This window comes from Python bivittatus, unplaced genomic scaffold, assembly GCF_059951505.1.
Source record: "Python bivittatus isolate LINGU-HERP-01145 unplaced genomic scaffold, Pbiv_v1 ctg000000_np1212, whole genome shotgun sequence".
Taxonomy (NCBI): Eukaryota; Metazoa; Chordata; class Lepidosauria; order Squamata; family Pythonidae; genus Python; species Python bivittatus.
This window is the reverse complement of record NW_028277028.1, coordinates 4,204,863-4,232,862: the sequence shown is the minus strand read 5'-3', so window position 1 is coordinate 4,232,862 and position 28,000 is coordinate 4,204,863. Positions and strand designations below refer to the sequence as shown.

At 38.9% G+C, this 28,000-nt stretch overlaps 2 protein-coding genes across 4 annotated transcripts in view; one reads left to right on the top strand and one right to left on the bottom strand.

The window, feature by feature from the left end:
• Positions 1 to 28,000, top strand: SH2D4A (SH2 domain containing 4A). Of its 3 annotated transcripts, none has more exons than XM_088136270.1 (9): positions 1 to 477; positions 7,783 to 7,942; positions 12,878 to 13,055; positions 19,183 to 19,263; positions 20,303 to 20,426; positions 21,335 to 21,551; positions 23,307 to 23,437; positions 25,029 to 25,249; positions 26,254 to 28,000. In XM_088136270.1, exons 1-9 carry the CDS (start codon positions 312 to 314, stop codon positions 26,344 to 26,346), a joined length of 1,371 nt encoding a protein of 456 aa, XP_087992396.1. In that variant the 5' UTR covers positions 1 to 311; the 3' UTR covers positions 26,347 to 28,000. The 3 variants fall into 3 exon arrangements, with proteins under 3 accessions (XP_087992396.1, XP_087992322.1, XP_087992469.1); XM_088136196.1 differs by having other exon boundaries at positions 12,875 to 13,055; XM_088136343.1 differs by lacking the exon at positions 19,183 to 19,263 and having other exon boundaries at positions 12,875 to 13,055.
• Positions 27,402 to 28,000, bottom strand: part of CSGALNACT1 (chondroitin sulfate N-acetylgalactosaminyltransferase 1) — a 32,279-nt gene continuing 31,680 nt past the window's right edge. The window contains exon 9 of the mRNA XM_088136068.1: positions 27,402 to 27,512. Coding sequence (XP_087992194.1) covers positions 27,469 to 27,512 — 44 coding nt within the window. The 3' untranslated portion in view covers positions 27,402 to 27,468. The remainder of the gene's footprint in view (positions 27,513 to 28,000) is intronic.

Below are 28,000 nucleotides of genomic sequence, written 5' to 3'. Positions count from 1 at the left end.
GATTAAGTTCTTAATTCTGGAGACTACCTTTCTGTGTAAATGCAGCCAAGTTGGTTCCTGTTTTTCTCAGGTTGTTATTTAGGCTTTTTTTTCCTCCATCCTTGCAGGAAGTCCGAGCTAAAATAAGGCTGCAGCCATTAGGGCCGTAATTGCCATGTGGAGAGCCAGCACTCCTGCTGTGTTTCTAGGGTGGGGATAGATTTGTGCCTCCCCTTCAGCCATTCATGTGTGCCCGGACAAGTGGCAGAGAGTGACGTGCTCCTCTCCCACCAGGGCCAGCTCTGATTTATGCCAGGAAGCCTTTTCCAGCCATGCTGAAGCAGATCCTGTCAGACATGTATGTGGACCCAGAGCTCCTGGCTGAGCTCAGCGAGGAGCAGAAGCAAATCTTGTTCTTCAAGATGAGGCAGGAGCAGGTCAGAAGGTGGAAAGAAAGAGAAGCAGTGGCTACTGCCTTGAAGCCAGCCCTGAAAAAAGGTCGGTGTATGACCAATTTCCTTCCTTATTTCTTGTCCAGAGTTTTATCCTATTTTCCAAGCATTGTTCTCAAGATGGTTTGCCACAGCATAAGCTTTGATGATGTCGTTGAATGAAAAAGCAATACCTTGTAGCTTTAAATGATGTGTGCTTTTAGATTAATCTTTAAAGTAATCTGCTGATCAGGCAGGTGAGTCTTCCTCCTAAATTGCAAGAATGAAGTGAGCCAAAGGTGAGACTGATTAGCAAAGTTAAGCAATGAGTCCCTAGAAGAGGTAAGATTTGACAGGAGAACTTTTTTGTGGCTGCTTCATAGGGAGCATCCACGTGGCACTACTTCTGGTCCTCATCCCTCTTAAATACTTTGAAGCAGACCTGTCAATCATCTTCACTCCTTCTTACTGCAGGACACTGAGAATACAATGAGCCAGTTCAGCTGGCCAAGAGGAGCCTGCAGAAAGAATAGGGAGCTCTCCACCTTGGCTACTTCTGGTGCAATAAAAAAATCCCTTCAGAAAAAGGAAATGATATAAATTGCTAGAATTGCCCCTACATATTCCAGCACATGTGTATGTTAAGGTTTTTGTGGAAGGGTGGGGGGGAGAAGGAGTATTTGTAATGAGGTGAAGCTTTCTGGCTACCAAGCTGTCATTCTTTTCATATGAAAAACCCCATCAATTGTGGTACGATATTATGTCACGCATGTTGCAACCAAGCACTTTTCTCAATGCATCAAACTGGATTGTCAGTTGCAGCAACAATTGAAGTGGGGGAGAAGGATATCCCATAGGGGTGGTCTTAGAGTATGGTAAAAAATGTCAAGATGGCAACCACGATAATGTGATTGAAGCTCCATGATGCACATAAAAAACAGGCAAAGTTTTGGTTGTATCATCATGGTTGCAACTTTTTTGACCATACCCTCCAGACACTTTTGAAAATCCAAATTCCCTCACACTATAATGACCACCCCTCCACCCAAAATGGAAAGAGATTTTTTTAAAAAAATAAGCAGCCTGGTACTTTGCGTACAACACCTATGGTAGAGACGGGGTCAACCCAAACCCTTCTCCCTTTCATCCCTGCTGATCAGTCCAGCATTCTCCTCCAAGCCCCTGCTAGGGTGGCTGAAACTCAGGAACTGGAAGGAGGGGTGAACAAGGTCCCCTCCAACAGAGCAGTGGGCCCAGTTCTCTAAAAACTTCTTCCTTTCTTCAGGTTACACTTCAGCAGAACCAGAAGTAAAATGACCTAACTGCCAAACATAGCTGCTTTTGTGAGTTGATATACATCCAGAGCTCTTTTTTAACTGGCCAAGTCTTCACAGGGGAGTTCCCTTAATAATTAACTAAATTAAGTCTCCAGTTGTTGAATCATAATCTTTACTACCAGGTTGATCTAATCTCAGGAGTTTTTTTAGGGGAAGAAATTTCTCTGCTGTACTTCCTCTGTATTGCCTCATGGACATTGCTCCTAATTGTGGCAGGAACATGCTCTGGCAATCTCTTTTCTCCACCACATCCCCATGACTTTGTCTGCATCTCATCCCCAGACCATGAGTGGGAGAGCCTTAAGATGTCTTACCTCAGGTTGTGGATTTCCCCCTTTATTCTGACACCCTTCAAGGACACCCTCAAGCTCTATGAAATTGGTTAGCCTTCATCACCCATGACTTTGCAGGAGAATCAGGTGATGGAGAACAGGAATAATAAATACAGGCAGCATAGGATCAGCAATGGGACAACAAATACCATGGAAGTATAGTTTTCTGCTGAGTCCAGTGTGGGTGTCTATCCCTTTAACCATGGGGAGAGGATCTTCCTTAGCCTTCCTTTGCTTAAGGCTCCATATTGCTCTGTTTTTGAAGGTATTTGACTGCTAACTTTTTTGGCATTTGGGTCACATTTAGCAGGATAACATCTGCTTAAACAATTCCAAAGTAACAGCTCTGCTTTGGTTGTATTCTAAGACCATAACAGATTATTATTTGTTCTTTGCAGAAAATATATTTGGGTGTGTTTGTTTACGCTTGAGTTACAATGTACTATAACAACTATGCACATTTCAATATCCCATTTTTACAGATATGCTGATTCATACAAATAACATTGTCATGGTGACTCAGCTCAACCAGATGGCAGCCCTACATTATATCCCAGGGCACTGGGATAGGTAGGAAGGAGCCTACTATGAATTCCTTCTTTGTGGATTTTTAAAATCTTTGTTTGAATGATAACTCTGGATTTCTTAAGTTGATTTTAAAGCATGTCTGTACTTGCTTTGCCAGTTGTTATTTCTAACTACTCCATTATCCTATTTACCTTACACATCAACACAAGAGATGGCCAACCTGGAAGATGCTGCTTGGTCTGCACAAATGATTACCACTATAGATGTCATAAGATCATTCCTGTCTGCAGGAATGTCTATGGTGATAGAAAGGAGATGGCAGCCCCATGATTGAAGCCCTGCCCCTTTTTTTACATGCAGGGTTTTGTTTGTGCAGCAGCGGACCCTATCTTTACTTTTTTGACACCTACACCTCACCTGGATACTCCTGCCTGTTTGATAGATGTTTACCAATCATAGTTCTTCTGGTATAAACTTTGTGCAGGTTTACAACTGTTGTGTGTCTACATCCTTCCATATTAAATCTATGTTATTAAAATATGTTCCTGTCATATTAATAGGTATGAAAGGGAGAAGTGGAGTTGGGAAAGAAAGTGAAGATTCACTGAACATGTAATTCTTTAATTAAATAAAAATTTGTAACACTATACTGAAATATTTCAGTAATTTAGCACAACTTAAAAACATTTTTTGTAATCTGTGCTAATAAAATGGCCTTGTCTGGAAGAGTAACAGTGGAAGTGATGTAGCTGCTACGTCCTGTAGCTACTGCTTGGGACTTCCCAAATACACAGGTCAACCTAGTCCTAACCAAAGGCCTGTCTAGTCTAGTTTTCAATTCCAACAGTTACCAAAAAGATGCCTATGTGAAATCAACTGAGCAGGACCCAAATTGAAAACTACCCTTTCTTTTATGTTCTCCAGCTCTTATATTAAGAATCCTACTGTGTCTGTTACTGAAGGTAATATCAATGGTCACCTGATGGCCTCAGGGCACTTGCAGTAGTGGATTCTGTGTCAGTTTGAAATCAGCTCATGTTCCCATGAGGTTGCCAGTGTTAAAAGGCTAAGTTGATCTTTGTTGCAGGTTTGTTTGCTGATAAGGATGTGGGTTTTTTCCTCCATTCCACTCCTGAGCTTTAGGACTTGTAAGGGCCATGACTTATGTCTCCATTTCTGTAGCCCAGAAAAAAATAAAAGTCAAATTTAAATGTTTTGTCCCCTTCTTTTCAGTCTGGAACATGTTATTTTTTTCAGTGGAGTGGACGGAAGTGGAGTTGGAGGAGAATGTTGTCACTGCAGCAGCATCGGTTGTGGCAGTGATTTTTGTTCCGATTTCTCAGTGTTCAGAAGTAAAGATGATTAGAAACTGCCTTCAGATTGCCTGTAGAAATTTTAGGAGTTTGGTGGTGAAGAAGGAAGTGCCCTTATGTTTCATTCTTTTGTGGAGAATTGGAGGAGTTTCTACAGACTGAAAATCAATGCATGAGGAAAACACAGATAGTGATATAATACTGACAATATTTTTTTTAAGTGATTATGTGCATCAAGTTGTTGACTCTTAGTGTTTATGTAGATTTTCTCTGTGATGAAATGTGCCAGTTCCACATAAAACACCTTTAAACAAAATAATAGTTGACCACGTTGTACGAAGTGGGATGGTAAGGAAAGGAAAACACATCCAGATGGAACTGAAAATTCCAGCCAACAAAGAGCTTCAGCTTATTCAAATGTTTTATCTGTAGTCTTGCTTCAGTCACAGAGTGCAGCACTTCAACACACCAAAGAACATTTTGAGTTTGCATTTCCTATTTGGAAGTCATTGAGGGGACTTTTTAAAAAAACTGTTGTGATAGTCAAATCAAAGTATTTTATTTAGGTCATTGACCAGTCTTATGTATCATAGAACATGGAAGTTGTGGTATAAAATGGGACCTGTTTGGATCTCCCCCCTTAAGATGGCCTTGGTTAAGTTAGAGGGGTTCCTCTCTACCCAAGTTCATGAAGAAGCTTTGAACATACTTTGAAGTAACTGCTGAGGTAATTGAGGGTTTGGATAATAGTATTTTGCAGGGCTAGCAGCTGCCTGAATGTTTAATTAGATGTTAAGTCTGTAAACCTTGCTCATTTTAACTAACAACTCATACTATATTTGTTACAGTATGAATGCTGTTAACTGGCATAAATCAAGATTACTGCTTTCTATTACTCTGGGTCTGTGGATGGAACCAGGAAATTATGAGTACAACCTCAGTATTGTATACGCTTATACAAAACCAATACCATCTGTTAAGATGCATGTATAAACTCCTATGTAAATATGACACAGAGACAGAACAAATAAAAGACAGTATGATAAAACACAACAATGGGAACAATTATAGACCAAATTCATAAAATTTACTCCAAGCTACAATCTAAAAGAAAATTGGTACAAAATGTTAAAAATTGGTACACAGTTCGATTAATGATGTCCAAGATAGACAAATCATACAGCAACAAGTGTTGAAAATGCCTTGAAATAGAAGAAACATTTTACCACATGCAAAAAAACTCAAAAGTACTAGTACACTATATATATAGTACAATGCAGAAAATTTTGGAAATTAAATTTGAAATGAAATCACAACTTTTTTTATTGGATAGAATCCCGTAATATATCAACATGAAATATCAAAATTTACTAAGATACATGCTCATAGCAGCGAGGAAAAATTTTGCCCAACATTGGAAGAAAGATACAGTTCCTATGATATCTGACTGGGAACTTAAACTTGGAGAATATGCAGCCATGGCAAAATTAACAGCATATATCTATAACAGAAGCTTAACCAATTCAAGCAAGAATGGTTCCTGTATATACAATATATTATGCATCGTGGCAAATATAAATACTTACAGTAAGGCTTCTAAGGGGACCTAAGTGCTTATAAATACCGCAAATTGGTAGAGGTGCAAAAGGAGGAAGTTAGAAACCCAGCAGCTTTTTTTTTTTCTGCCCTTGTAGTTTTTTTTATTTTGTTTTGTTTTCTTTAAATGTATAATCAATAATAAGTAACAATATAGTAGAGACTTTAGTACTACGTATTAAGCTTAAGGCAGAAAGCTTTATTGTGTAACAAACAGTTTGATGTATTTTGCAATTGTTTATTAATGTCACATTTATCTTTGGATGCAAAATTTAATATTGATATAAACTTCTCTATCTCTAAAGGTTTAAGTCATCTAAATATTAGAATTTAGCCATTATTGGATAAATACCACTGTATTCAACTAATATAGTGTACTACTTGTGCTTTATAATAATACAACTTTAAAAGAAGAATAAATTATACTTGTTTACACACACACACACACACACACACACACACATATATATATATGTTGCCCTTGATTTTACAAACGGCTCGTTCCTAATTAAGTGCTAGAATTTACTTAGTAATTCTGTTATTTTCATAATAGAATTACAAATTTCTGGCCTGAAGCAGCTCTAGACAAATTGGTTCCCTAATTAATCAGCTGCCAAGCTGTGCTGATAGCACTCCTGAGACAGATACAGTTTCTCGGCGCTGCCATGTCAGATGTTCTTGAAAGGGAGGCCCCACCTACGGGCACAAGCAATTTCTAGGGGAACCAGAAATTCCAGCGGGGAGAGCAGAAAGCAGTCATACCGTAGCTTCCCTGTAGGCTGCACCAAGCTCATCCTCTTGGCCTCCTCAGCTTTCAGACCCTTTTCCCTCTTCTCTCTCTCTCTCCTGCATTCAAGGATAACTGTATTATCAAGAAATGTGAAGCCTGTCCTTATGTGGGGTATGGGCGGGGGGGGGGGAGGTTTGAGGTAATGAATTTGTCAACTGAAGCCCTGTTTAGATTCAAATCTACTATTAACTATATTTTGCAGTGTAAAGACAAATTCTTCAAGAAATTAAAATAGCTTGTGGTGCATTTCATCTCAATTGAAAAGTCTGTTGTTCATGCTAATCAGTAGCTGACCCCAAGAGGCTTATGTTCTATTTTTTTGTGCCTTTTGAACTTAGCTTGTTTTCCCCAAACCAGAGTGGAACTGATGTTCAGGTGCCAAATATAGGCAATGGTGTCTCCCAGACCAATCCTTGTCCACGTTTCTTCCACCTCACTTTGATTTTCATAAAGCCAAGGGCAGGCATTTCCAGGCCAAATTGTTGCATAAGGGCCTTACTTGGAGGGAGACTGCAGAACACTAAGAGGTTAATTACTGGCATGGGCTATAAAAAATGACAAATTAGGATTGAATATTTCTTATTTAAAGAGAGAGGCTCTTTGTACATATATATTTATGGGATATCAGAGGGAAGAGGTCAAAGGAAGTTTGTTAAAGTATGTGGTCTTGCCCTGTTCTCTATAAATAAGATTTATAGAGCTTCAACAAGGTTATGTGGGGACTTCAGCTCCCAGAATTCCCCAGCCAGCATAGTCCATGTGTCTTAAAGTTGTCAAGGTCGAGAAACCCTGCATTAGAGTGAAAATGCTTCTTTCTCCTGCCTTAACCATAAGTAAGCTAGAAACAAACATTGTAACAAATGACTGATAGTTGAAAATGGAAGCATGAAGAGCAAATAGAGGCAAGGGAGGAGCACATCAGCCTAAGGTTCATGAACATGTGGTTCTCTGGAATTTAGAATAAATCTGTATGCAGAGGTAATGTCATTTACATATTCACCCTACCATTTTTTTATATCCAGCATTCAATTTGGAGCATGTTTTGATCAACTAGCCCATATCAGTACTGGTAGTAGCAGGTATATGGATGAAACTACTACAGATAGGATCAGTTATTAGTCCATCTAACAACTTTGTTTACTCTATTAGCAATCTCAAACGTCTCTGAATCCCCCCCCCCTCCATATCTGTTAAAACAGCGGTACAAAAATGTTGGATCTCCTTTTGATTTTTTTTAAATGGGAAGGCTAAATGGGTACCCTATCCATACCCTTGAATCCCATTTATGGAATTTATATCATTTTTTTAATTCATTCAAGCTTGTAAAATATTGGAGGCTTAATTTACCATTCCATTAGAGAACCAGAGACACAGATGAAAGTGAACAAGGATGGTAGAGGAACCTAACATACTGAACAGACTGTAAATTATTGATAATTTCATTGATGTTAAAGCAGTTTTATTGTTGTCTTGCAGACCATGGAAAATCTGTACAGTGGAAGCTTGGTGCAGATGGTGATGTCTGGGTATGGGTAATGGGCGAACACATACTGGATAAACCGTATGACTTTCTGTGTGGTGAAATTCTTGCTGAAAGAGTGAGGCAGCAGTCACTTCAGCAAGTAGAGGCAATAAGGTTAGTATAGCCTTCCAAATACTGAAAATAATACACCCAATCTGGCTTTGTTATTACCAAAAGGGATTTCTTTGGGGCAGGTCCTGACTAGAACAAATTGCATATCACAGGTTGCAGTCCAAAATGGATGTGGCAAAGATCCTTTTTCAATTCAGATGACAAAGAATCTAACCAATTTTTTCTATTTGACATCCCTGAGATTGATTGCGATTTCATCTCCCAGAATTCCTAGGTATAAGCAAATATTAAACTGTTTCAATTTTTCAAAAACTGTCCAAAGCATTCAAAGTGATGGGTATAACATAATACTAAATAAGGGCATTGTTCTAGTTTTTAGTTTCAAAGCTGTTATTTTTCCGTTATGGAAGTCAGACAGGGTCCTTGCATGACATCTGATAGCACCTGATAATATTTTTCAAAAAATTTGACCTGCCTTTTCCTCCCTCCTAGGAGAGCTGATGTTTTGAAGATTGGCCATTACATCTATCCAGTAATCTGTGTTTACCTGCATGAGAGCATAAATATATATGAACTTTAAATATTTCTATATTGCCTTTAAAGACTATATAGCCTTTTCAAGGCAGCATTTGCAAATAACATAAAATAAATATTCAGCCACTGTAGATAATAACAAAACGTTATGCTCTAATCTGGCATGTTTCATGCTGTAATTGCAATAAGCCATTTGCAGACAGAGAACGACAGAGAATGTGTAGTATTATGCAGGATAATGATGGAGTTTTTTCAGTATAACTTAAACCCAAAGAACCACCGTTGTTGTTGTTGTTCAGTCGTTAAGTCGTGTCCGACTCTTTGTGACCCCATGAACCATATTGCGCCAGGCCTTCCTGTCCTTCACTGCCTCCCTGAGTTTGCTCAGTTTCATGCTCATTGCTTCAGTGATGCTATCTAACCATCTCATCCTCTGCCGTCCTCTTCTCCTTTTGCCTTCAATCGTTCCCAGCATCAGGGTCTTTTCCAAAGACTCCTCTCTTCGCATTAGGTGACCAAAGTATCTGAGCTTGAGCTTCATTATCAGTCCTTCCAATGAGCAATCAGGGTTGATTTCCTTTAAGATTGACTGGTTTGACCTCCTAGCAGTCCAGGGGACTCTTAAGAGTCTTCTCCAGCACCACAGTTCAAAGGCATCAATTCTTCGGCGCTCAGCTTTCTTTATGGTCCAGCTCTCACAGCCATACATTACTACTGGAAAAACCATAGCTTTGACTATGCGGATCTTTGTTGGCAAGGTGACGTCTCTGCTTTTTAATATGCTATCTAGGTTTGCCATAGCTTTCCTCCCAAGGAGCAAGCGTCTTTTAATTTCATGGCTGCAGTCTCCATCTGCGGTGATCTTGGAGCCCAAATAAATGAAGTCTGTTACTGCTTCCATTTCTACCCCTTCTATTTGCCAGGAATTGATGGGTCCAGATGCCATGATCTTAATTTTTTTAATGTTGAGTTTCAAGCCAGCTTTCGCACTCTCCTCTTTCACCCTCATCAAGAGGCTCTTTAGTTCTTCTTCACTTTCTGCCATTAGGGTGGTATCGTCTGCATATCTGAGGTTATTGATGATTCTCCCTGCAATCTTAATTCCGGTTTGTGATTCTTCCAGCCTGGCATTTCTCATGATGTACTCTGCATATAGGTTAAATAAGCAGGGTGACAGTATACAGCCTTGTCGTACTCCTTTCCCTATTTTGAACCAATCGGTTGTTCCGTGACTGGTTCTAACTGTTGCTTCTTGGCCCGCATACAGATTTCTCAGGAGACAGGTAAGATGGTCTGGTACTCCCATCTCTTTAAGAATTTGCCACAGTTTGTTGTGATCCACACAATCAAAGGCTTTTGCATAGTCAATGAAGCAGAAGTAGATGTTTTTCTGGAACTCTCGTGCTTTCTCCATGATCCAGCGAATGTTGGCAATTTGATCTCTAGTTCCTCTGCCTCTTCGAAACCCAGCTTGTACATCCGGTAGTTCTCGGTTCACGTACTGCTGAAGCCTAGCTTGTAGGATTTTGAGCATAACCTTGCTGGCATGTGAAATGAGTGCAATTGTGCGATAGTTTGAGCATTCTTTGGCATTGCCCTTCTTTGGAATTGGAACGTAAACTGACCTTTTCCAATCCCGTGGCCACTGTTGCGTTTTCCAAACTTGCTGGCATATTGAGTGCAGCACTTTAACAGCATCATCTTTTAGTATTTTAAATAACTCAGCTGGAATACTGTCATCTCCACTAGCTTTGTTGTTAGCAATGCTTCCTAAGGCCCACTTGACTTCACTCTCTAGGATGTCTGGCTCAAGGTCAGTGACCACACCAGCATGGACATCAGGGACATTAAGATCTTTCTTGTATAGTTCTTCTGTGTATTCTTGCCACCTCTTCTTAATCTCTTCTGCTTCTGTTAGGTCCCTGCCTTTTTTGTCCTTTATCATGCCCATCTTTGCACTAAACGTTCCTTTGATATCTCCAATTTTCTTGAAGAGATCTCTAGTCTTCCCCATTCTATTGTTTTCCTCAATTTCTTTGCATTGTTCATTTAAGAAGGCCTTCTTATCTCTCCTTGCTATTCTCTGGAAATCTGCATTCAGTTGCTTATATCTTTCCCTTTCACCCTTGCTTTTCACATTCCTTCTTTCCACAGCGATTTGTAATACCTCATCAGACAGCCATTTTGCTTTCTTGCATTTCTTTTTCTTTGGGATGGTTTTAGTTGCTGCCTCCTGTACAATGTTACAGACCTCCTTCCATAGTTCTTCAGGCACTCTGTCTACCAAATCTAATCCTCTAAATCTATTCATCACCTTCACTGTGTACTCACAAGGAATATGATCTAAGTCATACCTGAGTGGTCTAGTGGTTTTCCCTACATTCTTCAATTTAAGCCTAAATTTTGCAGTAAGAAGCTCATGATCTGAGCCACAGTCAGCTCCTGGTCTTGTTTTTGCTGTCTGTATAGAGATTCTCCATCTTTGACTGCAAAGTATGTAATCAATCTGGTTTCGGTATTGACCATCTGGTGATGTCCATGTGTAGAGTCGTCTCTTGTGTTGTTGGAAATGAGTGTTTGCTATGACTAGCTTGTTCTCTTGACAGAATTCTATTAGCCTTTGCCTGCTTCATTTTGTGCTCCAAGGCCAAACTTGCCTGTTATTCCGATTACTCCTTGACTTCCTACTTTAGCATTCCAATCCCCTATGATGAAAAGGACATCTTAATTAGGTGCTAGTTCTAGAAGGTGTTGTAGGTCTTCATAGAACCGGTCAACTTCAGCTTCTTCGGCATCAGTGGTTGGGGCATAGACTTGGATTACTGTGATGTTGAATGGTTTGCCTTGGATACGCACTGAGATCATTCTGTCGTTTTTGAGGTTGTACCCCATTACTTCCTTTCCCACTCTCTTATTGACTATGAGTGCAACTCCATTTCTTCTAAGGGTTTCTTGCCCACAGTAGTAGATATAATGGTCACCTGAATTAAATTCACCCATTCCCGTCCATTTCAATTCGCTGATTCCCAAGATGTCGACGTTCAATCTTGTCATCTCATGTTTGACCACATCCAGCTTGCCTTGGTTCATAGATCTTACATTCCAGGTACCTATACAATATTGTTCTTTACAGCATTGGACCTTCTTTTCGCTTCCAGATACATCCACAGCTGAACGTCCTTTCGGCTTTGGCCCAACCGCTTCACACTTTCTAGAGCTACTTGGAAATGCCCTCCACTCTTCCCCAGTAGCATATTGGACACCTTCCGACCTGAGGGGCTCATCTTCCGGCGTCATATCTTTTAGCCTTTTAACATTGTCCATGGGGTTTTCTTGGCAAGGATACTGGAGTGGGTTGCCATTTCCTTCTCCAGTGGACCACATTTTGTCAGAACTCTCTGTCATGACCTGTCTGTCTTGGGTGGCCCTGCACGGTATAGCTCATGGCTTCACTGAGTTACGCAAGCCCCTTCGCCACGACAAGGCAGTGATCCATGAAGGGGACCACCATTGTACTTGGGTCTAAAACAGTGTAAGGTAGAATTGTATAAGTTGTTAAATGAAGTCACCACACAGCAGACTGACAAGAGCCTTTAAAAATGTGGAGTGGAAGAAGGGAGACAAGAGGGCACCAACTGTTACATTTGTCCTTAGTTTCAACTGTAAAATGTTCAGGACAGGAAGAACAGACCTATGTGTGATTAAATAAAACAGGAATGGTTTATATTATTTGGGGGGCAGGATAGTTGACAGGTCCTTGAGGCAGGCAGAAGTTCTGTGTTGGATGTCTCCTATCATTCTATTTTATAACTGTAATTATACAGCTGCTGCTGGCTGACATTTTGGTCAGAATGCAGATGCTGGGGAAGAGGACATTCAATCCTTTCCTCCAATGTCCACTTCTAAATCTAATTTCATGAAGCTAGTGCTGGCCTAAGAGGCCCAGATCTGTAAATTTCACAAAAAGGATACCAATAATTTCTGTGACAGAGAAGTGCCACTGATTTGAAACAGTTGTGGAAGGAAGGAAGGAAGGAAGGAAGGAAGGAAGGAAGGAAGGAAGGAAGGAAGGAAGGAAGGAAGGAAGGAAGGAAGGAAGGAAGGAAGGAAGGAGTTTCAGTTACAATCATATGAGTCTTCCATATAATCCAAATGTGGGGAAGCATTAACAGTGGTTTGTGTGTCTTGGATAATTTAAGGACCAGCCTATATCTGCTTTTTAGAGTAGTAGAGCCCATTTTGTGAGATATTGTACCACTTCAGTGGTATACTACTTCAAGATTTAGGACATAAAAGTATAGATATAGATGCCTATCAAAACATTTTTTTACAGTAACCTCTGTTGCAGTTTCTGTATTTGCAGCACATGCAGGTAAAAAACAGAAAGTGTTTGAAAAGCTTGTGTTTACTTGCAAAATTACTTCTTTTCTTCATTTATAGAAGAACCCTAATGGAAAGAGTCACCAAGGGTTCAGTACCATCTGCCCCACAGTTTCCATCAAATCCCCAGCCTGGATCTGAGATACCACGAGACAGTAAAAACTTTGTGAAAGGAGATGCACTGAAGAGAGTGGAAAACACACCAGCTGTTGGAAATCATAGAAATCAAGAATGTGTCCAGGTAATGTTCTTGTCATTTCTTACTATTCAAACATTAAAATGAAAGTTAACTGAGGTGGAAAGAATTCCACTGTGAATCCGATGAATGATGCCTTTATGAGCTACTGGGGTCCCAGTGAGCATTGAAGTGGATCAGGATGTTAGCACTGAGGGAGTGGCGAAGGTTAACTTGCTTGCTTGCTATAGTAAGTTGAGCCAAGAAAGCCTCTTTGTGCCAAGGTGTTCAACCTGTGACCCTTCCCATTGCAGCCCACATAACTATAGAAAATTACTGCTGAAGTGTAATTTTTAATATTACAGAATGAGGAAGGTATTATACATAGGGCTAATAATCCTTTTAACTGATATGTCACTGAAATTTGTTAGTCCTATTTGCACCGTACACTTAATTGGGTCAGAGGAGTGAGGCTGTCATCCAGAGCCTAAAATTTAAGATAACCAACTCAGCCAATTGAGCCTGAATTTGTTGGAGGACTAAACTAATTTCCCCCAATTATCACTCAGCAGAGTTACCTGATGATTAACTCCACCTGCAATTGCAAGAATACCCTTGAGCAATCCTGCAAAATTGGGACTTCTATAGGCACTACATCTTTGTACTGTATTTCAGTTTTCAATCCTACCCCCAACCCCTAGACCAAGTTGTACTAAAAAACGGCTAAAATAACTGGAGAGGAACCCCCATTACTGTTATTTTTCTCCTCTAACCTGGAACTGTTTAAATTAGCCACAGCCCTTCTAGCAAGGATTTCTACTTACTTATTTTTACCTGTTTTGAATAGTAATTCATTGGGGTTGAGACTAGACTCATTGCCCTTTGTCTTTAGAACAAGAGCAGGAATTACTCTGTCAAGAGTGGATTTTCAGTGAAATCACTGAGCAGAACGAATATGCCTGTATGTTAATGGTTAAAACAAAGGCATGTTTGTCAAGAAGGCTGGTTACTAGGTCACATGGGCTGGTAGATAAGGGGGGAAACAGGAACATTTGTTCACTGGGTTAACAAAATAAGTTGAATAAAAAACTGGAATAAAACACTTGAAAAAAGCTCTGAGCTAGTGAGTCTCATGATGCAGATTATAAGCCTTATAATGACTATAAGACTAGAGACTAGAAAATAGAGGAATCTCCTGCAATTTTTTTTTTTTAGGAAAAGATTCATCATGTTAAATGTGTTAATCTTTTTGGTATTTTGCAGTCACATACTGCAAAATAAGCTTACAGTGTGAGCCCCTGATTCTTCTGGAACATGATAATATAACTACAGAATAACATCTGACTTACTGCAAAATGCTTCCGTTCTCCTTTTTGCAATCAAAGAAGCTGGCAGCACCAGGCTAATGTTGGCTGATTTTAAAAAAGCTGACCAGAGTCAGACCTTTTTAGTAGCTGGATGGGTCATCTCCAGATAATTCCAAGGCTGTAGACTAAACTGGAAGATTGGGGAAAGCCCACAAACAGAGTGAGGGTGACTGAGCACAGGGGAGAGCCTTTGTTAAGACTTAACTCATGGTGATAAGAGCAGTGAAGCAAGCTCACTTCTCTGTTCTTATTGCGTTTGCAGATAGCTGGCCTGCAGCCCTGTTCAGGGTGACCAGGTCTTTCTGGGAAGTCCTTGTAGGCCACTGTGAGAAATATTCTCAGCATCTCTCAGATAAAGTAACTCAACTTGGCTCAGAGTTGGATGCTGGCTGGGCAGACCCTATGGACGTGACCAGGGCACATACGAGTTCGGTTATCTGGGAAGAGTTTGTGCTGGTTACTCCTGAGGAAGTGGACAGGGTCTTCAGGGCTGTGAGCTCTGCGACCTGTGTTCTGGACCTGTGCCCTTCCTGGTTGGTTAAGGCCTCTTGGATGGCAGCATATGGTTGGGTCCAAGTGGTGATTAATGCCTCATTGCAGGTGGGGGTGGTGCCACTGGACTTGAAGGAGATAGTGATATGCTCCCTTCTCAAGAAGCCATCCTTGAATTTGATCATGTTAGACAACTTTCATCCATAATCCAACATCCTCTTTTTAGGGAAGGTTATTGAGAGGGTGATAGGTGCTCAGCTTCAGATGATTATGATAATGATGCAGATTATCTGGACTGTTTTCAGTCAGGGTTCAGGCTGGGTTAAATCACTGAGACAGTGTTAGTCATGTTTGCGGATGAGCTGTGGAGGATTCGGGATGAGGGTGGTATATCTGTCCTGGATCCCTCAGCAGTATTTGATATCATTGACCATGGTATCCTTTTGGGCTGACTCTGGGAGTTAGGAGTGAGGAATGCTGTTTGGCAGTGGTTCTCCTTTCTCTGTGGCTAATTCCAGTCAATGTTGGTGGGAGGAAGAAGTTGAGCCTTAGGCCTCTGCAGTGTGGGATGCCTCAGGGCTCAGGTCTCTCTTCTTTAACCTCTATATGAGACCACTGCAGGAGGTCGTCCAGTGGCACAGAGTGTGATATCATCAGTATGGTATTCCTATAACTGGTATCCAGTTATATATCTCAACCTCTGGCCGGTAATTGGCATATATAATTTTATTAAGAATTTTTATTATAATAGTACAGTCTAATACAAACTAAACTTAAAGAAAGTAAAGAGAATAGAAAGGAGTAACAAGTGCAAAAAAAAGAAAGAAAGAAAAGAAAAAAGAGAGAAGAAAAAGTAAGAATATAATAAAGAGAAAAGAAATACATAAAGAGGTGACTTCCAACCTTCATCACAACAAGTATAAACAAATTTAGCTACTCTTCACTCCCTCTAAGGTTACAAACATTTATGTGATAGAAGGCATGAACGGGGAAAGTTCTGGAATGGAGCTTCAAGGTTGCCAGGAGGGGGAAGAGACATTCCAGGGGAAGCACTTCCTCACTCCCCAGCCGGAGCAAGGGAAAGCCAAGAGAATGAGACTGACCGCCCCCACCCCCCCGGGCCTCATGGTTATAGTTACTGTTATTGTGGTATAGATTTAGTCTGGCGAGATACTGTTTATTAGGTGTAAGCTAATAAAGGAGCTAAACTGTTCTGGAGTATCTCGCTGTTGTTCTTGGGCTGAACTTGACAATTTATTTCTTCATCCCATATCCCATATCCCATCTCAATCAATCAATTTTATTTCGGTCATAGACCAGCATATGATATCCCATCTCTTATCTATAAACAGATCCATAAAGCATCAACTTTTCAGTCCTGGTATCAGCAGAGAGTCCATAAAGGGTTACCCAAAGTACAGTAACAACATATCTTGTTTTAACCTTGATCAAATAAACCAACTTTGTATTCCTTCCTTTTACTTCTAACATTCTTAATCTTTACTTCATTCAAATATTGTCGCAGGATTTGATTTCTCTTCATTTCTTCTTTATCCCATCATACAGAATTCTTCAAGGCTTTAACAAGCCTCTCTTGTAAATCCAGCAGGAAAAAAAAATATCCAGGTCACTCTCTTGGTTCATTTGTATTTCCCTTTTAAATTTTAGAACCTCAGCCACTTTCTTTTGTGGATCCAGTGAAACATCCTTTTCTAAGTCATTCTCTTGGCCTGTAAGTTGTAAATCCACTTTCAATAGCATCTCTACCTCATCAGATAAATTTTTTTCTACATATATCATTTCTTCAATAACATCTTTTGGGCATAGTCTATCCTTAGAAGCAGACATCATTACTGATATTGTTGATATTGTGGCTACTATTTTCTGATTTCATTCTTCAAAAGTCTTCTTCATTATTTTTATTATTATAACGTTTTGCAACATTTTACAGGCCTGTAAATCTTTCCTCTATCCAAAAGTTTTTGTCCCCTCTGGTATCCAGTTTTTAAAATCATGAAATTGCTTATCTTTGTTTTGTCTTGTAAAAACCAAACCAGAATCTATTTCCCATGAGAAGCTGTTTGTTCTTTATAATTAATTCCCAAATCTTATTGTAAAAGTTTCAATCTTCCAATGTTATCTGGACCCTTAGTCCATTTATAACTTTCTAAGATCAAAATCTTATTTAGCTTTTTGCTGCTCGTTTCAAATCCTTTAAATTCTTAAATTTATGAATAAAAATTTCTTTCATTCAGGACTGAAGGCAAACACCCAGTGTTTTCAAACTTGTTGTTCTGAAGGTCTCTAATAGCTTAAAAGTAGTTAACATTCAATTTCCAAAAGTGATTAGAAAGTGAGGTTAGCGAACTTAGTGTCCTTTAAAAGGTGCCAACTGCGGTTGCGAGCAAGATAGCTATTCCTGTTATCTCCCAGCACTCACACCTGTGGGACACCGCTGTTCTGTGGTCTCCTTATGGGGAGCAGCCATCCAGAGCACATGTGGGCAATTTCTTGTCCTCCTTGTCCAGAGAGGTTCTGAGGTACAGGTCTACTCACTGGTTCCTTGGTCTTTGCTGCGGTCGTCGACTCTGCTTTCACAGAGCCATCTTCAGTTTGCCATACTTCAAGTCAACCTCTGGCCAGTAACTGGGTACAAAACTGTGTGAATATTTTTCTATCAGTAAAATATTAAGAACTTGCAACCTATCAAGGAAAAGACATGTGTATTTATGTGTGTGTGTGTGTGTGTGTGTGTGAGAGAGAGAGAGAGAGAGAGAGAGAGAGCCTCTGCAGTAGCATAGTTGTTAGTGAAACAAGTACTTCTTTAACTCAACAGGATGCTCGTGACACTAAGTTCACTCATCTTCTACTGAGCTAGCCGGCTGCATTTTCTGATATGCATCAACCCGTGATCAGTAACTGTTACATGGATATACAGTTTGACCTAATTTGGGATTTTCTTTCTTTCTTTCTGAAAACAAAACATTCAAAAAGAAGTAAAAAAAAAATCCCTGTAAGTGATTGACCCAATGGCCTTTTCCATTTTCCCTTCTGTTATTTTGCATGTGTTCAGCTGAGTTTGGGTTTAGAATATCACACGCAATGTTACTTCTTCTCTCTTGGTGAACTTGAAGGGTTTGCATTTGAATACTTAGATATTAATTTGTTTCTGTTTTTCTTAGCTTGCCCTTGTTGCAAAGAATTCAGGATAGCCTATGATGCTTCCTTTCCTCCATTTCACAATATTCTGTGAGGTAGATGAGGTTGAGAGATAGTAATTGGCTCAATATTATGCAATGAATTTGCCAAGTAGGTAGGAATTTGAACCAAGCAGGATATACTAAAGGATTTTACTCTCTTGAGTTTCTGAAGAGAGCACTGGACTTTTTTTCTGAAATATGCTATCTACTGTGTTTATAATGTGCTCTCTAGTCACATATATTTTAGCATTAGTGCTATTAGCACCAGTTTTCAATAATTATATGCATTTAAAGTGCACAGCGTTAAACTCTGCAAACTGTATGCATGCCTCCACATGTGTGGAGCTGACTGCAAGGTGGTTTGTGTGGGTAATGTAGTCCCAAGTATAATCTGAGCCCAGTTTTAATTACCCCTTCCTGCTGACTCCAGGTTTAATTTGCTTTCTATTTGTGCAGCCAATTAGGTGTTGTTTTTGTATTCAGTAATTGCACGTACATTTCACTGGTGCCAATTCCAAAGTAAAAACTGTGGGTGGCTATAGTTGCGAGGGCGAACAGTGAAAAATAGATGGGTGGTGGAAGCAACTGGAAAATCTCTTCCTCCTCTGCCTGCAGTCAAAACAGAAAAGGAGTGGGGGAACAGATCAGGTTCTACAGCTTTGACACTACTCCCACTTATAAAAGCCACATATGACTTGATAGCAAATCTGCAGTCATAAAAATATTTGGGCAAGGCAAGGGATAAATGGAGTTGGAAGAATGGTTTGGGAAATACTTTGCTGAAGTCAGCCAACACAGAACTAAAGAAAAGCTCCTACTATAGATTGGTTCCAAAGGCTCCTCGGTTCCAAGATGTTTTCAGTCAATCATGGCTTATTGAAATAAAGATTTCAGATAAAATAGGACTGTTGCTGAAAATGGGGCCTCGCTGAAAATCCACTCACTGAAAAATATTTGAAAGAATATTGGCTCATAGTTTCTGGCCATCGTTGTCTATATATGTTAATGCTCCAAGTATGGGAAGTAAACAAGATGATGGTGGGTGCTTTCTCTTTTTCCACATACTGTATGTTAGAGTGGGAATAAGTGAAAGAAAATTGACATCCCTTTATTCCTATCTTGTTGATGTTTTAGGCTCCTGTGACTAAATTGAGAAGTGTAGAACAGATATTGGTAGACTGTAGCCCTAATTCAAGCAAATATAATTTTCAGCAGGTAAGAAAACAAAGCGAGTCTCTCTGGGCATATACAATGCAAATAAAGTTTTGTCTTCACCTCCAGTAGGCATGTCATTTTTCTGAATGCAGATCAAATCCAAATGCAGTTGTCACCTTTAAAAAAACCAGCATGCACACATATAAATACTCAAACTTACATTTCCAGATGGTCTTGTTAGTTTACTGTATGCTATGGGAACGGGCAGTAAAGGGTGAGGCCAAAATTGTGGCAGGATGGCATGGAGGAGCTGTGAAAAAGAGACTTTAAACAAGCTCTCTCTTATTACATGTACTTGGGAAAACCTGTGAGTTCCAAATTGGGGGAGACGTGTATATTTGAATCAGGCAATAACATTTTTCTAAAGACTGGTAATTTCTAGTATTATTGATTAACATACATTATTTGCTGATCTTTTGACACAAAAATGTTCAGCTCAGACAAGAAAAAGTGCTAGCTATCTTTGAATGGAGGTATTGGTTCATAAAGTGGCTTGCACAGTAGCATATTCTTGGTCCCAGAGCAGCCTTCCTTCATCTGGTGATCCTCAAAATGTCTTGGATGTGAATCCAGTCATTGTGGCCAATTGAACATATCTAGAGGTACTAAGTCAGGAAAGGTTGCCCAACAGAGGAGGTGGAGAGCTAATTTTAACCTGCAATTTAAGATTTATATGTTTTTTTTTAATTTATTTATATTTCACATTTGTCATCACCCATCTCCCTAGAAGTGACTCTGGGCGATTTACAGTAAAAGAATAAACATTAATTAAATTAAAATAAAATAAAACAATAGTCCTACAAATAATAAATATCACCCAAGATTGATGGTGAAATTATTAGGCTCAGATAGCGTCCTCAAGGTGCCAGCCACTCCAGGGTTGGTTGAATCACCAAGCAATGACAGCATTCAAAACATATGGCTCTTATAAGATCAAGTGCTAAAATTGTTTATAAATAATTCAAACTGTGAATTATTAGCATGGAAGAAAATTATTGATACATTAATTGAAACCATTACCTTTGTCTATCTATGACAGAATAGAGAAATGCCAATGAAGACGATCGCCACTGAGACCAGAGCATCAGAAGAAATAACTCTAGATCACACTGCTGAATCAATTCAAAAACTGGACAAAGAAGATCCTGATTGGCTGGAATCGTGTATGGCACACTAATATTGACCCTTTTATGTGACCATGCCTATCATTTTGAATGGAGAAAGGATTTACAAGGCCAATTATATAAAATCATACTCTAAAATTCCAGTTGTAAGGGTTACATGTTACATTTAGCAAAGACTTTTTTTAAAAAAGAAAGTGCTTGGTATCTGTCTGAAATTCTGCTGTAGAAGCAATAATTTTGGCTCTCTGTTGGAATAATGAAGCTTTAACTTCTATTTATGCCAATGCCCTTTATTTGTAAACAAATCCCCTAAAATTTTACACAACATTGTTAGGCCTCCAAGGAATCCACCTACCTGGAGAGCTGTGCTGACCAAATTGAATGCGCAGTGCAGAAGCACTGATCAGGCTGAGGGCATTTCTATCCCTCAAGATTTCCACTGCAGTTACCATTCCCCAATCCCTCAAAAGCATTGTGAAGCTGGTATGTGATTCTCTTCACTCATTGCCAACCTCAAAACATGGAGAACAGTATTATGATGAGAGAAAGGAGCTGGGAGGTGGGGGTTTCCACCAATGGAGGACAGATCGCCCAGAAGCTTTGCTGAGCTGCAGTGCTTCAAAAAGAAAGAAGGAAAGGGGAAGGGGAAAGTAGGAGGCAAAACAGTTCTTGTATACACAGCAGTGAATCCAGCAACAGACTGGCTATACTCAGGAGGTGAGCTGGCGTCATGAGAACAGGCAAGTTCAGAGCTGATTCTGAACTGCTGTAAAAATCCCCTATGGAAGTGTCTTCATTATGGAAGTTCATTCATGCAGTGGAATAATGTTACACGTGGTTTATTCTCTCTGGCTTTCTCCCACTCATGGGCATGATTTCATAATTCCTATGGGTGCTTCTAGACCTTGAAAAAAGGACTGAGTAACAATGTTCCTTTGCTATTTCAGTACGGAGGTCCAAAGCAGCAGATGAAAGGCGACGCTCCCTTGCCAAACACGCACGAGATGACTACAAGAGGCTGTCATTGCAGGGCATCCACAAAGGCAAAGCAGCTGACGTTTCCAAGGCCTGTAAGAGAGAGGAGCAAAGAAAGCCACCTCCTCCACCTCTGCCACCAAAGCCTAAAAACCTCACAGCTAAAACAGCTAATGGGAAAACAGAGAGGTTAGTAACTTAGAGGAGTGTTCACTGTCCTGCTGAGGAAGGCATGAACAGCCCAAGATGGCTCTGCTGAATGTCACTTTTCTTCCTTTTATAAGTGCTCTATGAAATTGGGCTGGGGACAATAGGCCTTACCTGCAAAAGCCACATTGTACACAAGTTTAAATGATTTCATTGGATAGGTTCATTGCCTTTGGGCTACTCACATTTAGCAGCTAGACTTGTCAGTCAGTCCTCAAACACCACAAAAACCTTCTTCCAGGTTTCCTGCATTTATTTAGTATTTTTCTCATTCCGTCATGCATTTCATTCTCTCAAGTGTGGCCATGCTACAAATATACAAAACACAACCCCTTTTCCTTTTTATGTTCATTTGAGTAAACTGTGAGTATATAGTGTAAGAATCAAACCATTTAAACTCCTTTGTTCCTTTTCTTTATTAAATGAAAGATTACAATTGGGCACTTAATGATGAAAAGTAATTATGAAATTCATTGTCATAATCTAAAACTGGGAAGGAAAAGAGAGGAACAAAAAAGGAAGACCAGGATTAGGGAAGGTCCTTAGAGATCTTCCTAGGAAACTGTAGCTACAAATATTGCTTGTCTCCCATCTGAGACAGTCTTTAGAGCAGGTAGAGCAGTCTTTAGAGCCTCTTTAGAGCAGGTCTGGTGGAACAGGGCTTTATGTGGGTAGAACAGGGCTTTATGTGGCTGGCTACTTTGTTCTGGATATACCTCTCCTTAAACCATTTAGGATATACAACATCATAATTTCTGATACTTCCACTTCATTTTTATTGATTCTTTACCACACTTCTTCATATAAACCATTCTAATGTTCTTTCTTTGCCTTCTTGCTTTTTCCATTTCCACGCACGTGGGACTGCAACTGGTTGTCTTCATCTTCGTCTTTGTTATATTGCTTTCTCCTGCTGATAGTGGTTGACTACAATTTCTTATGTGGCATTATGTCTAGGTCTGATACCTTCTTTTCACATCTATTAAGAACTGTTAACTTCTTGTAGAACTTTATTTCTCCTGCAAAATCTAAAGAAGTTAAGAAAGGCAAAGATAGAAAAAAGACAGGGAAGGAAGGAGTCCTGTTCTTTAAAACTGATGCTAAAGCAAAACAAGGCTTCGTGTTTAACATGGAGCCTGTTAGCACAAGCAAGTCCTTTGGCCTATCACAAGAAGCCAATTTAGATGTAAAAGCAAGCTTCTGCCTCACATTTTCTCTTTTCTTTTGTTTGGTGGTGTAGCTTGGATATGCAAAAAATGCCAAGCAAGTGATTGTCACAGCAGTAATAAGGAGGAACACCTTCTGCTTAGGAAGAGGTGCCTCCACAAAAATGAATTGGTGATTTCAGGATTTACTGATTAAAAAGGGTTGTTTATGGTAAGAAGGGAAACATGTTATGTAATTTGGGACGGCATAGATGCTAATAACCATGTTTGTAACTGCTGCAAAGATCAGAAGTCGCTTCTTTAAATATTTTTCTTTCTTTTTTTCTTTGACTTTTACTGTTTTTCACTTTTTCTTTTATCTTTTCATATCTTTTTCTCTTTTCTAATTTTCTCTTTATGTTTCGGTAGTTTTTAACTCTGTATAAAATTCTTTTTCAATAAATATACTTTAGTCTAAAAATTAGTGTGCTTTTATGCACATTTCCTAATGAGTAAGTGCTTTTTGTTTTGCATTAAAACTGAACTTAAATCCATCAAAATATTTAAACCACCTATTCTTTTACTATGGCAGAAAACAAAGGTTACAAAGATCTGTCCCCAGTTCTACTCAAAAGAGTATAATTCGGTGGTTTAAAGAAGAGCAGTTCAACCTCCGAGCCGGCTTTGAGAAATCAACAGATCAGATAGCACCTTGGTTCCACGGTAGGGGCACTGACTTGTCTCAATCAAAGGGTGTGAGAATTCAGCCTGGGAGACAGTGAAGAATGGAGCATTCACAGGTCTATTGACACATTCCGTCTTTCTTAAGTGTGCACCATCTTCCTCCCAAAATGAAGACTTATACTGCACAGACATACTAATACACTGTTCAGCTTTCCTTTTCCTTACCACAGACGCAGAGCTACACATTGGTTTAAAATTTGTTCTAAGTTATCTGGTAATGCAACTGATCTGATTCCAAATATTGCAAGCATAAAGGAATTCCATCAGACACAAGAATATCATGCCCCATTTTTTCCTATCTAGAAAGAAGTTTACATTTCAGATATGGGAATTCAGGGAACTACCCATATTATTACTGAAGCATCTAATTCATGTGAGGGGAAAACAAAGTACTGTTTCAACAAAATAAAGAACACTTCTATCAAATTTCCCCTATTTAGTATGCTAAACCAGGATGTTTCAGTGCTTATCAGAAAGATTAGATTTGTAGAGCAAATATTTATCAGACATCTGGTTCTTAAAACAGGAAGAAATGTCCTATAACATTAGAATAAAATTCCAGTTATTTTTTTTAATAAGGAAAAGTGTATACAGTAGCAATGGTTAACAAGTCTCTAAGTAGATCATCAGGAAGAAATAACCTTGCTTAAAGTTACAAGTTACTGTCTTATAATTACAATATTAGTTGCAATTATAATATTACAAGTACTGTAATAAAATATTTCAGCTGGTTGACTTTCTTGGCTGTCTTAATTACAAATTATGGGTCATATAATAATATAGTCATATTATTATATGACTATAATAAACATTTCTCTCTCATTCAAAAGGTGCCAAAAGGATTAGTATCTGTAAAGTGTTTTCAGCACTTGAAATACGATATATAAATACAGATGATAATTTTACAATAAATAATCTAAGAACTCCTAAACCATGATCGACCATAAGCCTTGGAAAAGGAGAAACTATATGTGAAAGATTAGACCTGTATCTTCAGCATCACTGCAGATGAGAGCAATGTTTTCTGTCTCATGCTGCAAAAAGTACAAGCATATCATATAACAAAAGGTTCTTGTTAAGATTCTTTATAGTGGTTTTCAATTTTTTTAAACCTGTTTTTAACCTGTTAGTTAAAAAAAAAAAATGTTACCTGCCTCTCAGGCCCACACAGTGATGCGTCATCATGAGCATCATGGGCATAAACACCTCCTATGTAGGTGGGGCTTCTGAATGTCAACTGACAAGTCCCGCCCTTTCTGCCATACCTTTAAAAAATGCTATGGAAGCCCTGCAAGTCTGGCATTCAATAGAAGTGTTTGTTGCCATTAGTCTCTCACAGAACTCCATCAAGCTCTCATGGGACCTTGAGTTCTGCAGAATACAGTTTTAAAAAACCTGCCTTATTGAATTAAGTCTATGTAGTATTAACTGGGAAAATGTTTAAGTGGATGAAAACACTGGACAGACAAGCTATGGCAAAGACTGAAGGTTAGTCTGTTCTTTTAGAGCATGTTTCCCATATAACACAAAGAATACTTCCTTATTTATGTTGCTTTTGTTTTGGGAACAGGTATTTTAACCACCAAAGAAGCAGAAGAACTTTTAGAGGGTTTGGCACCTGGAAGCTTTCTGATCCGGGTCAGTGAAAAGATCAAAGGCTATGTTCTCTCATATTTGTCAGCAGAAGGCTGCAAACATTTCCTGATAGATGCTTCTGGAGATTCGTACAGTTTCCTTGGTGTCGACCAACTGCAACATTCAACATTAGCTGATCTGGTTGATTATCACAAGGTGGGGTCTCTCTTACTTTTTAGCACATTCTATGTCAAAGTTAGAGGTTTAAGATGCATGAAATGTTCTTTCTGTAGGACCTATACAGTACAAAGGCAGGGTGCCCTGTAGAATTCTATAATTGCTTTAAAAGACAGGTTTGAAATTATCCTCATTGCTTTCAATACAAATATGTTTCTTTCAATCCAACAGTTACAGGCCAACTCCAAGTTAGAAGGAAAAATGTCTATTCAATATTTTCTCTGGTCATTTATTCATTCATGCAATGCTCTTGCATAATACTATACAATATCAGATGAGATAAGGGCATTTTGGGAAAACCAAAAAGGATGGCAACATGTCAGCAACTGTCAGCAAGTACATAGCCAAGTAACTGAGCATATGGGCCAAATGAGAGTTTCCCTTAACTCCAATAAGCTCCATGGATGCCAGGTCTGGTGACCTGCATTACCTACAGGGCCAGCTCTGCACTGTTTTGCAAATTCTCTGTGGTCATTTTTAAATTGGGGATGAGCGTGCTATGAAGAGCACATATTGGCTAGTGTTGGTGTGTGATGGTATCATCCCCTTCCTAGTTCACTAAAGCTATTTTGCAATTGCTTTTTAAAATGTGTGGTAAGAAGGAATAGAAATACAGGGAATACATTGTGGCCAATGAGAGAGAGAGAGAAAAAAAACCAGACAGAAACAGAGGACTTAAAATCTAGGCAGATAGTTAATTTGGTATAAATTAGATCATTTGATGTGTACTTCAGATTTCAGAACTAAGCTCCAATTCAATGGGGTGAAAACGTGCCATGACTGCTCTTAAATTTTTAATTTTTTTTAACAAGTGTATTAATACAGTTTGTCCTGCTACCTAAAATGCTTTGAAGCCAGTTGTAATTAAAGTCATTAATAGGAATTAATTTAATAGAATTAAATACTAATTTTACTGGGGTTTAGATCTCTGGGATAGGATTTTAGAAGAATGAATTCTTATCTGTAGTGCCTTTCTCTTTTAGGATGAGCCCATCACATCTTTGGGGAAGGAACTTCTTCATTACCCCTGTGGACAACAAGGACAGTTACCTGATTATCTTGATCTTTTTGAGTGATATTTGGAATGTCCACTCTAACATATGGAGGAAGTTTATGGAATGGGCAGGCACAGACATGGAGCCAGAATCCTTCAGTTTTTACAATAGTTCCTTAACTGCAAAATTATGATATAAGTATGTTTGATAAACAAGAAGTAAATACAACCAAGCAAAAAAGAAATAGGAATCAAAATCCTAAAGAAAGCAGCAACAGAGTAAAGCCACAATGACAGGCAATTGTGGTAATAAACTTTCTTTGTTCAAACTGAAACCTGACTTCATGAGTTGCTGTTAAATGAAGTTATATGAAACTATTCCAAAGAGTGATTAACATTTCTGGTACATTCTTGAAAGGATTGTATTTTTGAGGAAAGCCCCAAATGCAGACATAGTTAGAAGTGTCTTCATAACTTCAAAATCATCTGAGAGGGTGGTTTTCATCACCATGAACCAGTGGTGAGTATAAGCATGTCTGTAGAGTGCTATGGGTGCATCATAGTTTCCAACAGTTCACTTCTTTCTTGCCATATTCTCTGCTAACACAACATCCTTGGTTAGTTGCAGTGTTGTTTTGCATTCCTTTAAAAACTGTTAGTAGGCATTGCATGGATCAGAGCTCTTCATTTTCAGGTCTATGGCCCAGTTCTTTAGAAGACAAATCTTTGCCTACTGGCAAGGTGGGGCATGGGGGAACCAGATACATTTTTCTTTTAGCATGGAAGCATATAAGTTTGTAAGCATGGGTACAATATGCCTCTGTGCTTTCTTTGCTTCCAAGCTTACCAGAACAGATGGGTTCCCCATTGAAGAAGCCAGTCTATGATGGACAAACACAGTAAATAGTCAGCAGAAAGAGGAGAGCCTTTAGCAACAAATGCTAAAGTATGGCAGTTGGATACTGAAACAGTGATGGCCTAAAAATAAGTATTACAAGTGCCAAAGCATTTTGCCATTTTCTCTGAAAATGTTAGAAATAAATATGTTCTTTGTAACAGTACAAGCACAGCCACTGCCTGTTCTAATTGTGCTTCACTTCTTCAATTCATTTGAAAATAATCTAAGCTAGGTCAAAAGGAAAGCACTCATTTGTTATAATAGGTGCAGAGGGATTAAAATACTGTCAAAGGCTATTTGTGCATTCTACGTGCAGAATATGGACATGTCCCAAGTTTCCTTATTTTTCTCTTCATTTATTTTTATTTGTCATAATGAACAAATTTAAGAAAAAAATATTACAGTGACAGTATGAGAAACAAGAGAATTGTGAAAGGAAAATAGTAGTAGAAATGCAGAATAGAAAATAGAAAAGGGAAGAAAAAACAGAAGAAAAGATACAAACATTTATAGACATTTGACAAACTGACTTCCAACTTCTTTTGCAAAGGATATATACAAAAAAACCTTTCATACAACCCTTATTTAACTTTAGATTATAGCTTCTACTTTTCCTGATAGTCTATAGTTATAGCTAATCATTGAAACCATATGTCACAATTTGACTATGTTCAATTTCATGCAAAAAGTCAATGAATGGCTTTCAGTCTTTCTTAAATTTTATCAATGCTTTTTTTTTTTATAATCACTGTCAGTTTCGCCATTCCTGCTAATTCTGAAAGCTTAACTAACCACTCCTCAACTGTAGGTAGTGCCTGGTCTTTCCAATGTTGAGCCA